This window comes from Lepisosteus platostomus, chromosome 7, assembly GCF_059453375.1.
Source record: "Lepisosteus platostomus isolate fLepPlt1 chromosome 7, fLepPlt1.hap1, whole genome shotgun sequence".
NCBI classification, from domain to species: domain Eukaryota; kingdom Metazoa; phylum Chordata; class Actinopteri; order Semionotiformes; family Lepisosteidae; genus Lepisosteus; species Lepisosteus platostomus.
Window position 1 is genome coordinate 41,173,146 of NC_142617.1, and position 12,140 is coordinate 41,185,285.

The 12,140-nt window shown below is 41.4% G+C and overlaps 1 protein-coding gene across 1 annotated transcript; it reads right to left on the minus strand.

The window, feature by feature from the left end:
• Positions 1–2,459: 2,459 nt before the first annotated feature.
• On the minus strand, positions 2,460–10,928 carry LOC148658788 (acidic mammalian chitinase-like). The gene is made up of 12 exons (XM_088640390.1): positions 10,860–10,928; positions 10,470–10,555; positions 10,301–10,330; positions 8,522–8,726; positions 7,999–8,055; positions 7,599–7,764; positions 7,302–7,426; positions 7,061–7,184; positions 6,426–6,608; positions 5,669–5,785; positions 4,865–4,991; positions 2,460–3,957 (listed from the first exon to the last, which is right to left on the minus strand). Exons 2-12 carry the CDS (start codon positions 10,492–10,494, stop codon positions 3,755–3,757), a joined length of 1,362 nt encoding a protein of 453 aa, XP_088496516.1. The 5' UTR covers positions 10,495–10,555; positions 10,860–10,928; the 3' UTR covers positions 2,460–3,754.
• Positions 10,929–12,140: the final 1,212 nt, after the last annotated feature.

Genomic DNA, 12,140 nt, shown 5'->3' on the forward strand with positions numbered 1-12,140 from the left:
GCTATATAAGTGTAAGCAATTATTATTATTAAAACAAGTCTACGCTGTTTAAGTTAGAGGAAAGAATATTGTAGTGCTTGCCACGAAGGGGCTCCCCTAGGAGCACTGTTAAAAACTGCAAGCTGTAAATATGGGAGGAGGGACTTATGTGTTGGTTCTAGGTATCAGGGTTTCACCAGCCGTTAAGGGGACTGTGTGTGTCAGTAATGGGGCGAGCACCAGTGTAGTTGTAGGCTTGGCTGGCTTGAAGATCTGCAGAAAGGGCAAAGATTCCATTCATTCTCCTTGGCTGTACCCTTCTGTTGCCTTTGTGTTTTAACGAAGCTTGAGTTATGGCGGACTACCTCTTCATTCTCCCCATCAGTGCCTATCGCTTCAGTGTTTGTGTTTTATGCACCACGAATGAAATGAGGTCACGCAGCAGTCTATTGTCGTTAGTGATGCACAGGTTGGCTGCACCCACCCGACCTGATTTAAAGTGAGAAAAGTACTGACCCGAAGCCGGTCCGAACCCACTCCGAACGATATTCAAGCATTCATTTGATCAACATTTATTGAAACAGCACATCCAGATTCCTCGTTTTAAACAGACTAACATATTCTATTCTTGTGACTGTCATCTATGTAAAGTGCTTCACAATCAATGCAGATAACTTAACCTGTGCTTTTTTACTCTGTTCTTCTTACTAGCTTGAAAAAACGTCTCCCACCTGGCTCTTTTGTCGCTCTCTCTTCTTTATTTGTATCTCACTGTTATGGAGTTGTATTCTGATCTGCTCTAACGAGGTTGCCATTATGTTTTTTTCTTTGTAATACACTGCTTACTTTTTATCCCACTTTGCCTTGTGATACAACCAATTGGGGCTTAAATATGGTAAATCGTCAGTTTTAAACCTTTAAATCACTTTAATTAAAGATACAAAATGATCGGTTTCCTGCAATATTTTGCTTTTGATCATATACAGTATCAACCCGCACAAGACCAACCCGATCTACAATCTTTTTTTGAACCCCAGTCAACCTGCGCATCATTAGGTGTCATGATTGCGTGGTTACGCTGTTAACGTTTTGATATGTGAGTGTGATTTGACCGTTGCACTTGTTATTGTTCACTAAAAACGACAACACCCAAGATCAAAGTGTTATGGAGAACTATTATTGAGCGGATATTGGCTTAACCCGCTTGGCTGAAGGCCGGCCTCCTGGCCATAGGACGAGGAGGCCAGGACCCCCACGCAGGGTAACCAAGGGGTCCCTGCAGAGGTGGAGTTGAGGTGGAGGTGGGATGCAAAAGTCGCACGCGAGGGAGAGTAGGAAATCACGTTGGTATTTATAGCGTTTGGTGGAGGAAGGATGACGGGAGCGATTGCTAATTACTGACAGCTGAGTACGACTGAGTTTGGTTGTTGTCATCTCTCCTGAACTTTCGTTATAAACTCCATTTCGTACCGTTGTGTTCTCATTTTTGAATAGCCTCCTTTCAGTTTGAAAGTTCAAAGTGTAATTTAAAGAAGCAGTCAAAGCAGAAGGGTTATTGTGGAGCACTGGCTCAAATCTGGGACTCTGAAACGCAAATATAGCGATGATAGTGACAGCGCAAGTGCGAGTAATTCTTCTATGCAGAATAGAAGTGAAAATGCGAGTGAGGTAATTTGTGAAGCATACCAGCAGTGCTGTAATTCTAATTCCAACAGCTTGATAAATGTGATGAGCAAGGAAGCAGAAGGTGTGCTTGATGTGATGTCTGCGTCTGCTTCCGGACGTGAGACTAAAGTTGTCCAGCTTGGATCCAGATATCACTTCTCTGATTGCTCAACAAAAGCAGCTCCATTCTTCACATTAACTTTTTAAGTAATAAAAACATTTACAAAATAAGCAGCTTTGTTTGTAAAAATATTAGTACTTTTCATCAAATTTAATTCAATATTCGTTATTTTTTGTACATTAAAAGGTGATGATTTTTACAGGGTGAAAAGTGGACATACTGTAGATAGTCCACCGCATCGGTGACTTAGTGTAAGTGGTCCGCGGACCATAGAACTTTGAGAACCACTGATTTATGCCAAACTTTGCTTGTTACACTGTATAAAAGGACTAACTTTATAACCGTTCGGAGAGACTGGCCAGAGAAGGCAGCTCTGCCGTATGCATACGAAATAATTGACTCTTCTTTCACAGACAGCAGGACTCTGTCATATATAAGACACAACTGTTATGATCAATGACAAGTGCGCATATTGTTCCTGAAATGAACCATTATGATGAAAATGAATACATTATGATTAGTTCTAGTTTTACTCTTTATTCAAGAAATGGTGCGGTCTAAACTTCTGGCCAACTGTGGTTTTAATTTATGACTCCGAAACTAGTACCTTAATAACTGCACTGGTGGGTGCAACAAAGATATGTTTGTTGTTTTTGCTATTTTTGTGAAAACAAAGGATTGGATGATACAGATAAGAAAAACAACAATCTTTTAGTTTAATCACAGATTGACTTGAATTACATATTTTGATCTATAAACATTTTCCATGGTCCTCAAAGGTCTATGCGACAGAGGTGTAGAATTAGAAGAATGTTTACTTATTTGCTCTCACCACCATGGTGATTGGACACAAATTAACCCCAGTAATGCAACATTCCAAAGGTAATTGATAAGAGGGTTATGTAATTGTCAGTCTATCACCTCACACAATAAACGTTTGGGTCTGTTTTTTTCCTAATAAAAGAACATCTTGGACGTAACTTAAATCATCTGTTCCTCAATGCAGACCAAGTCCAACTATTGAGGCAACTGAAAGAACCACTTTCCGGGTTTTTAAAAAGTTTTCTAAAGTTCCATTTCTGTTTTGGCAAACAGCTCAATGGTAAGTTATTTGTTGAACTGCAGATAATTGATTACATTTTATGTAATAATTTTTATTGGTCCATTATATTACTTTTGATAGGCATCTACTTGTTCCTCCTTTTTTCGAAAGGAAGTAGGCTCGCTTCAGGGAAATTCAGTTTAAACAAATGATTTGGGGAATGTGCTGTGCCCAACTTCTGCAGTGACAGGATTGTGTCATTTGAATTTGTTATTACCCCCCTTTCATTAAAAGTACTTAGTAGAACAAATTTGTTAGGTTTGTGTGTAAAGGATGTAGGGAGTGCTTAACTAGAATCAACCATAGTTTTATCCCGATATATTAAAAAAGAGTGCAATTAATCCTTAGCAGTCTTTCTAGATCATTAAATTAACTTCATACAATTAATCACTGTTCACTTTACACAATAACTTTGAATTTAGTTTTTGAGGACTTGCATTGACTAAGTTAAATTGATAAAATTAACTTATGATATTTTGATGTCCTCATACGGGCCTTATAAGGCAAATGTATGAACTAATCGACTGATTGCATGACAAGACAAAGCAAAACAGTCTGCAAAGCTCAGCAATATTGTACCACAGTATCTTTCAGTTATACATCCATAATCCTACTGCATGTGAATTCAAGGGCAACTTAGTCTAAATTCCTCTTAATTCAGTTTTTATTTTCTGTTTCTATTTCAGATGAAAAAAACTCTAAAGAACACTACAATGATAAAGAACAATAGCAAAAACAGACGCATGAAAGAAGTTTAATCTTTGTATTTTGGGATGCCTTGTCGTTCCACTTCAAAGAGAGCAGGCCTATCTCTGCGGCTCGGGGGGATGTCTGTTGTCAGAGTGACCTCGACAGGAGTGAGCGCTGCCCGGTCTGGCCCAAGCGCTCTACGGCCAGTTGCAGCACTTGCATGCGTCCACGTAAACCAGGCCTGGCTGGCACTTCTGCAGGAATGTCACCCCGCGGTAGCAGTGGTAGTAGGTGGTGGGGTCGGTGGGGTTGGGGTACAGCCCGTCCAGTCTGCTGGCACAGAAGTCATCTCCCGGAGTGGTGGGGGGAGGGGCCGTGGTGGTGGGGGGAGGAGGAAGACCTGCAAGAGCAAAATCACGTGGTCATTCCCCAAGTTTGGTCTTGGACAGTCTCAACTCGCCTGTTTCAGGAAGATCGTGAACTCTTAGGAACAGCCGACCAGGCAACTTGTATAAATAAGGGAACCTGGATCTTAATTCCAAAAGATACAGTAGCTAAATCACTGCTTAATTCATGGCATAGAAGTTATTGCAATTCTTCAGAAACTGATTGCTGGACTGGGACTCCTCCTGACACCAGTGTGAACTGTTGCAGACAGTTCACAGGGGGAACACAAGAGATGGCCTTTGCTTTACTCTTCTTTTTTTTAAACACAGTATCACTTTATTCTTCTGCTCTACCACAGAGGGTTTTCTTATTCAATATAAGAGATATAATTAAACATTACACTTCTAATTAGCTGGACCGGATCTCTCACCATTGCAAACATAGCAAAGTCTAAGGGATAAATGCCAAAAGGAGGTTTCAGTTCCTTGTTTCTAGCTTTTATTAGTGCTATTATGATAAATGATTAATAATGTTTCATTGCCGTTGCCATGCATAAAGTCCAATATGATTATTCTACAGTGGATGTATTTATAACTTGCTATTTATTTAGTGTCTTATTTATTTAATAATGGACTAATCAATCCCAGTCCCGCTGAAAACTGCTGGAACCGCTGGACCATGCTGTTCAATCTCAACACAGCATTATGCACACATATAACCTCAAATAAACCTGGAAGAATGGAATAGGACTGGGGCTAAAATTATTTCAAAACCTTACACAACAGATGGCAGACCCATAGAGCCAGCTGGGACAGTGGAAACAGGAAGGAAACAAGGAACATATCAATGGCGATGAATCACTGAGAATAAAATCCACTCCCAGAATCAACCCTGGGGGGGTGACCAGTGCCCTGGTTTACCTAGCCGGTCGCGCAGGTGGCTGATGAGGGGGTAACGGCCCTGTTCACAGAACTGTCCCGCGAAGTCATCCAGATCCAGTGTCCAAACAAAGGCCCCGCCCAGATTATGGTCCTTCAGCCACTGGACCTGAGGCAGAGAGGGAGGCATGACAGGAAGACAGTGAGGTGTTGAGGATGGTCAGAGAGGCCATGAGGACTTCCAAAAGATAGCAGGTAGACAGACACAGACTGGTGCATAATAGCTGCAACAGCAGGGCTCGTAGCTTTGTTTTAGGGCTGTGAATAGGCTCAGGGCTGGGGTTAGGGTTTGTATTAGGAATGAATATGAATATGTATCCGTCTGTAGTAATGTCTTCTGAAACCAATCTACAAAGATGAAAAAATAGTAGTACAGCATTGTGCATTGAGCCTCTGTGTGGGTGTCTTGCTGGATACATAAGACCTCATTTAGACAACTAATACAAGAAATATTAAATCTGAAATCACCGGCAAACATTTAAAACCAATTAGACTCTCAACTATATTTAAATGAAGCACTGATATGTTTAGAAACATTCTTGTTAGAGTGACTTTATCAACTCATTCTAAGCTTGAAAAGATTTTAGGGGGGATTCTGACTGAGAGGCATTCAGCCTTAATCTAGCACCACTGGCTACTAAGCCTAGCACAGACACCAAAAATATGAATCTACGGTTCCTATTGGACTGAGCAGCACCAGTCCTGCAACATCGTCTAGAGGTTTTCTCATCCAGTGTTTTGTTTGATTAGTTGTGACAGTAGAGTTAATCTCTGCTGCAGGGATACCTTGTAGTCGTAGCTGTCCTTGTTGTCGAAGCCCACCCATGATTTTCCTCTGGTGGCGTAAGGAACCATCTGCTCTGGGATCCAGTGGACGGTGGCACTCTGGATGAAAGAACAGATCTGAAAAACAAGACCTTGTGTTGTTAGGCACAGGCATGAAAAAAAACAATAGTTCTTTGATTGTTTAACTTCTATCTCAAATCTGCATTTCTATGATAGAAAGTGGTCATCTAACTATTTGATTTATTCAACTGCAAAGTAGCTAGACTCAACAGGTTTGAAGGGTATCCTGAAATGAATAAGGACAGCAAAAGTCCTGATAAACCATGAGCTACTCAATAAGCCTGGACACCAGTAGAGGCTGACCAGGGCCCTGTGATTGATAGTATAATGGCCACCCAGTGGTATAATGGAATTATTCAGACAAGAATATAAGAAAAGTTACAAATCAGAAGAGGATGCTGAGCACATCTAACCCATCTACCTACTAGCTGCTAACTAATTCTTGGATCCCATGATAACAAAGCTGGGTAGGTAGCTTGTTCTAGACTCCCACAATTCCTTAGATGTCCTAAAACACTTCAGCACATGCTGTCCTGCAAAGATAAGCTATATGGGATTGCTCTGGTTTTTGGCTGCTCTGTTTTTCATATTTGTCATGTGTTTCAATGTCAAGACTGCTCTATCTATTTTAGCAGAGAGCTTTGTGTTCCTGCTAAAGCATTTCTGTTAGTCAGTGTACTGTAGTTTCCCCGCTCACCTCGTAGTAAGACCAGAAGCCTTCTTCCCGGGTGTACGGCCCAGCTGCCCCAGGTCCGTCAGCAGGAGCCCCAACTCTGTGGGCACTGGACGCCAGCTGGAAGGAGCGTCCATAAGTGGGGAAGCCCACCAGCAGCTTCTCCACAGGTGCCCCCTGATCGCGCCAGTACTTCACAGACGAGTCCTGAAGACATGGAGAGAAAGAGAGTGAGATAAGGACTACAGAACTTGAGAGAAGCAATAATGATTTATTTTTACTTTACAGTGTTATCGTAAAAGAAATGGAAAATTCAAAGGTTTAAGGCAGTGATATTCACTCCTGGGGTCCACCAGGTTATATAGTAACTGACAATCCTCAATGAGTAAAGGGTTGGAAACAATGGTAATAAAGACGAAAAAATTGAACAATTGATTCAAATGAAGTGAATAACCTTCCAGGGTGGAATGAAAACAAGAGACACTGCTGTCTACTGGGACCAGAAGTGAATATCAATGGTTTATGGTGCCGGTATACTTGGCTTTAAAACAGTTAAGATGAGCAATTAGTCGTGGTTTTCTAACAGAGGATAACAGAAGGATTCCTGGATTTTGTGTAATGTGAACTGTTTTCTAGAGTTTTTTCTGCAGTGCTCTTACAATGTTGAAATAGAGGAGTTCTCCTTTGTCCATGGGGCCACGGTACAGAGGGCTGTTGTGTCCAGTATTGTTCTCCCAGGCTCCGTGGAAGTCGTAGGTCATTACGCTGATGAAGTCCAGATACCTGGAGAGATAGACAGAGCCTTGCTCACCGGACTAAATCTTATTTGAAGTCACAGCTGTGCCCAATCTCAGGTAGAACTGGAAACATCAGGGATAACATCAGAGTCTTGACACTCACTTGGAGATCTCCGGGATCTCATAACCGTTGTCGACCTTTGACCTCCCAGAAGCCACTGCAGCTGAAAGCAGCAGTCTGGGACGCTTGCTGCTTGTGGCTTCCCTCTCAAATGCTGCCATACATTCCTGCAGCCCAAGACACATGCAAAGACAACAGCAGGAGAAATGAGGGATTCGTGAGCTTATTTTACATGCAAGCAAGGAACAGATGGATCCCATGAAGATGATGGAGAGAAGGTGGGGGAGAGGAGTAACCTGCATTTCTCAGAGCAGAGAAGGCTGCTGAGGCCCAGCTCACCTTCACCAGGGCTGTAAATCTCTGCTTGTCCTCAGGGGGGCTGTCCTGATACCCAGGGTACTCCCAGTCCAGGTCTAGCCCATCAAAGCCGTGCTCTCGCAGGAAACGGATGGACGACTGTATGAACGTGTTGCGCCCTGCCTGCGTGGTCACCAGGTTGATGAACCTGACACAGACGGGCAAAGAAAATGATCAGTGCTGAACTGCAAGACTTGCTGAATATCATAACATAGAGGGCTAATTGCTGCAAATGAAAAATGATCAATGTCATTACCCACACTACACTTTTCTTGTATACTTTGACTTACAGTATGGCTTTGCTTCTGTAAAATGTTGCATTTTAAATGTAAATGTAAAATTGCGTTAAACTGGTATCCCAGTGTCTGCCAGCAGTACTCACGGGCTGGTTCCATTAACCCAACCCCCGACAGCCAGCAGGGTCTTCAGCTGAGGGTTTCTGAGAAAAGACAGAGAGAAAATCACAAGTGGTGATCCTTCTGCAGAGCTGGAGTCAGAACAGAGGAATTGTGACCTATTTGTGAAGGGAGACATCCAACATTATGGAGTTGCTGGCTTGGGCTCTGAATGGCTATGGAGACTCTGAAGGATCACACAGGACTTCTTTTAAATCTCTTACACCCCAGCTTTCCCTTTTAGTTTGTTTTAATTGTGTTGTCGGCTTATTTATTGTATTTTTGTGTTTATTGTTTTTGCTGTTTTATTTTTGTGGAGCACCTTAGGATGTTTTATTTACACAAAAGGCAGTATATAAAATATATATTTTTATAATAGCTCTGTATTTTACTCTCTCTATCCTATTTAAGCTCATTCAATTTCTGATGCTTGAGTCAGTTTTAATTAGCCAAAGACAGAGTGTTGCTTTCTGTAAGGCTGAAAGCAGACACACATATACACACACTAACCTCTTTTTCAGGCCATTGAAGGACTGGTACAGAGTCTCATCGTTCCACTCATAGGTGACCAGCTCATTGGCTTCGTTGATGCTGGCGAAGGCATAGATCAGGTGAGTGCAAAGGTGGGGGTTCACATTTTCTGGGAGGAACTTGCCAACGCCAGGCCTGTACTGGGACCAGTTAGTGAAGTAGCACACCAGTTTGGTGGCAGAACCTGGAAAAACACACAGGTCTTTGCAAGGTTCTCTTAAAAGTGGGATGCTGATCTATTATCTTAAAAACATTTGTCCGTGGGGGTGGAGGCATTCAAAACTATGTGAAACTAATTTGACCTCTGCTTTTGATTTTTGGGGTACAGTTAAAGTTACAGTATTCTTCAGAGTTAGGAGCAGATGTAGTTAACTGAGTAAGGTCCACACCCAGGCTCATACTTACCATACCTGCAATAATCCCAGTTTCTAAGCTGACTTAGTGCATGACTGCCCCCAGATTGATGTTCGTCCAATTGGTGTACTAACCCCATCCAAGCAATGCTGGTAAACACTTATACAGTTGGGTGAACTGGAGCACTCTAGATAGGGATCTGCTGGAAGAGGTGTTAGTGGGGCCAGCAGGGGGCGCTCACCCTGTGGTCCATGTGGGTCCTAATGCCCCAGTATAGTGATGGGGACACTATACTGTAAACAGGCGCCGTCCTTCGGATGAGACGTAAAACCGAGGTCCTGACTCTCTGTGGTCATTAAAAATCCCAGGGCTCTTCTCGAAAAGAGTAGGGGTGTACCCCGGTGTCCTGGCCAAATTTCCAATTGGCCCTTACTAATCATGGCCTCCTAATAATCCCCCTCTATGAATTGGCTACATTACTCTGCTCTCCTCCCCACTGATAGCTGATGTGTGGTGAGCGTTCTGGCGCACTATGGCTGCCGTCGCATCATCCAGGTGGATGCTGCACATTGGTGGTGGTGGAGGGGAGTCCCCATTACCTGTAAAGCGCTTTGAGTGGAGTGTCCAGAAAAGCGCTATATAAGTGTAAGCAATTATTATTATTATTATTATCTCCATTCAGGGATACAGCATTAGTGTCTGCAGCATGGAAGGGAAGCCAGCTTGGAATTTAGGGCTCTAAGACATTTACCACTGTGCTGCACTCTTAGGAATAGTGTTACAGGAAGCAAACTGCTCAAAGGTGCTGAAATAGCATTCTAAACAGCTTTACAGAAGGCAAAACTTTCAGAAAAGCAAGCAATGGCAAATTCCAACTGAATAAATAATGCATGAGGAAAATCTTGGTCATTATCCAGAAAAGCACAATTACAAGTTTCTGTCGAGACACCAAGTTCTCTGAGGTCAGTTTTCAGAGTTAAGTTTTTTTAAATCATACCAAGAAGTTCTTAAACAGAAAAGAGCAATACAGCATTTTTAGTGATTTTCATTTGAGGAGGTTGCACTCTATTTGAAGGTAATTTATTATAAACTGTCAACATTTTGGCACAAAAAGCTTCCATTAGGACATTTGACATGTGCTGGAACATTGACACCTTATAAAAAATTGTTATGGTGTAGGGAGTCCCACTTAATGTTTCTGGGTGATTCTCATTGGACAGCACCTCAATAGTTTTGTTTTTCATTGAACAAATCAAGAATAGTTTCATTTTTCTTTCCAGTTCAGAAATATGATATTGAAAATTAGACTCAAAGTGCTTGGGTTTGCAAAAATAGGTCCCATTATGATTTAAATCCAAAAGCAAGACATTTGAAATAAATGAAGTGAAAAGTGTCAATGCTTACCTATCTGAATACACAGCAGCAGTGCTAGCCCTGCAGGAGAAGAGACATATACTATTAGGATGACTGAACAGAATATCATATTTCAACTATGTATATATATATTTGTGTATTATACATAAAATAGATAATATAAATAAACAAAATCCAATGTTGATAAAGATGACTTTACCTGCTGAGATAGTGAGTCTTGACATTGCTCTTGTTCACTGTCGTCAGGTTCAGAGGCGGCACGATGGTTGCTGATTCCTCGATGATCTATAACACCAGTTTACGTGTTAGCATGACAAGGTGGATCAAGTCACCAGCTCCTTGCTTTCTTTGTTGTCCACCATCAGATAATCCAGGCTTGTCATTGCAAAACCCATGCTCAGGACTCAACACATATATGCACACTAACCTTGATATATGCTACACAGTCACATTTCATGAGGCAGGTGTTTATTTCTAGATGTGATTCACTGGAAAGTTCAAAACCGCCAGGGATCTATCCATTTATCCATCCAAAACAAAAATTACAATAAAACAATACTGCTAATATTAATAACAAAACCACATTTACCTTTATTCTCAAGAGAGTAGGAAGAGCAACTGCAGTAGATAAGTGTTTCAAAGTTATTTATATTAAACTAATGAGTATCAAAGTACAGTGGCCTAATGGCTTATTGTTTCAAGAAGTTATGAGGAAATGATTGTTGCAGATAACAGATCAAAGCACCTGATAGTGGCACCTTGAGCAGTAACATAGCCCAGTTGTCCCAGCCTGGCCTTCGCACTATGTCTGTAAAAAAGAATCTGTGAAAAAAAGACACTCTCCAAAATGGATCATTTTCCATTTTCATTCAAGGTTATTCCCCCTATTACAGAACCAAGGGGGAAAAACTATGCTTAGGCCTGAAGGATTCAATCAGATATTGATGCTACTGATGCGCAGGTTATTGCTGGTTCCTTGACAACTGCAGTCTAAAAAGATTAAAACAGGTGTACCAGACCGATATGAGGGTCTTGAGAAAGTATGGCAACCTTCTGCTTCCCAGGAAGTGGCCTGTCTTATCACAGAGCCTGTTCCTGGTCTCCCTGGACTGGTCTGCTGATTGTTGAATCAGATCATCTTGCCTTCTCTCAGACAGCCCTACTTCAATCATGCCAACAACATCCAGGTCATCTTCATTACTCAAGCAGGGCACGATCTTCTGCTTCTGTTGCATTATTAAGGATCGTGTATATTGGTACTGTTTCCTAATCAGTTCTAATTAAATTTTGAGTCAACTCAGTGGGGATCTCAGATTTTCATGAAATTACTTGTTTTTAACACAATTTTTTGTAGTCCTGAGAAACAATCCTACTCATTAAGAAACCTGTCTGCTCACCGTTTAAAGGTGACCAAAAGTATCTGTGTACCCAAATAATTATTAATGGATTAAAAAACTATTGTTATGATATATTTTATAATGCCGGTACTTGGGACCAACAGACAGAGAGGCATGGATTAAACTAGGACAATTTTACCTTCAGGAGCAGTTTACCATTAGTATATGTCTGCCTTGGCAAGGAGAAAGATGTGAACAACATGAAAGATAAGACTATGTGAGGTACTGTACATCACTATTGAATTGAACAGCCAAAGGATCACTCTGTCTGTAACAGTCATTTAGTATATGACTACAAGAATCTTACCTCTACTAGAGGGTCAGTCACTCTTAGTAGTTATTATTGTGTTACTTTTGTGCTACCTAATTAGTCTATTATCACTTTGTTGCAAAGATTAAAGATCAGACGGATACAGATATCATGTTGCCTGATGAAAACACTAGATTTTATTTGGCCCTCTATTGTAATTACA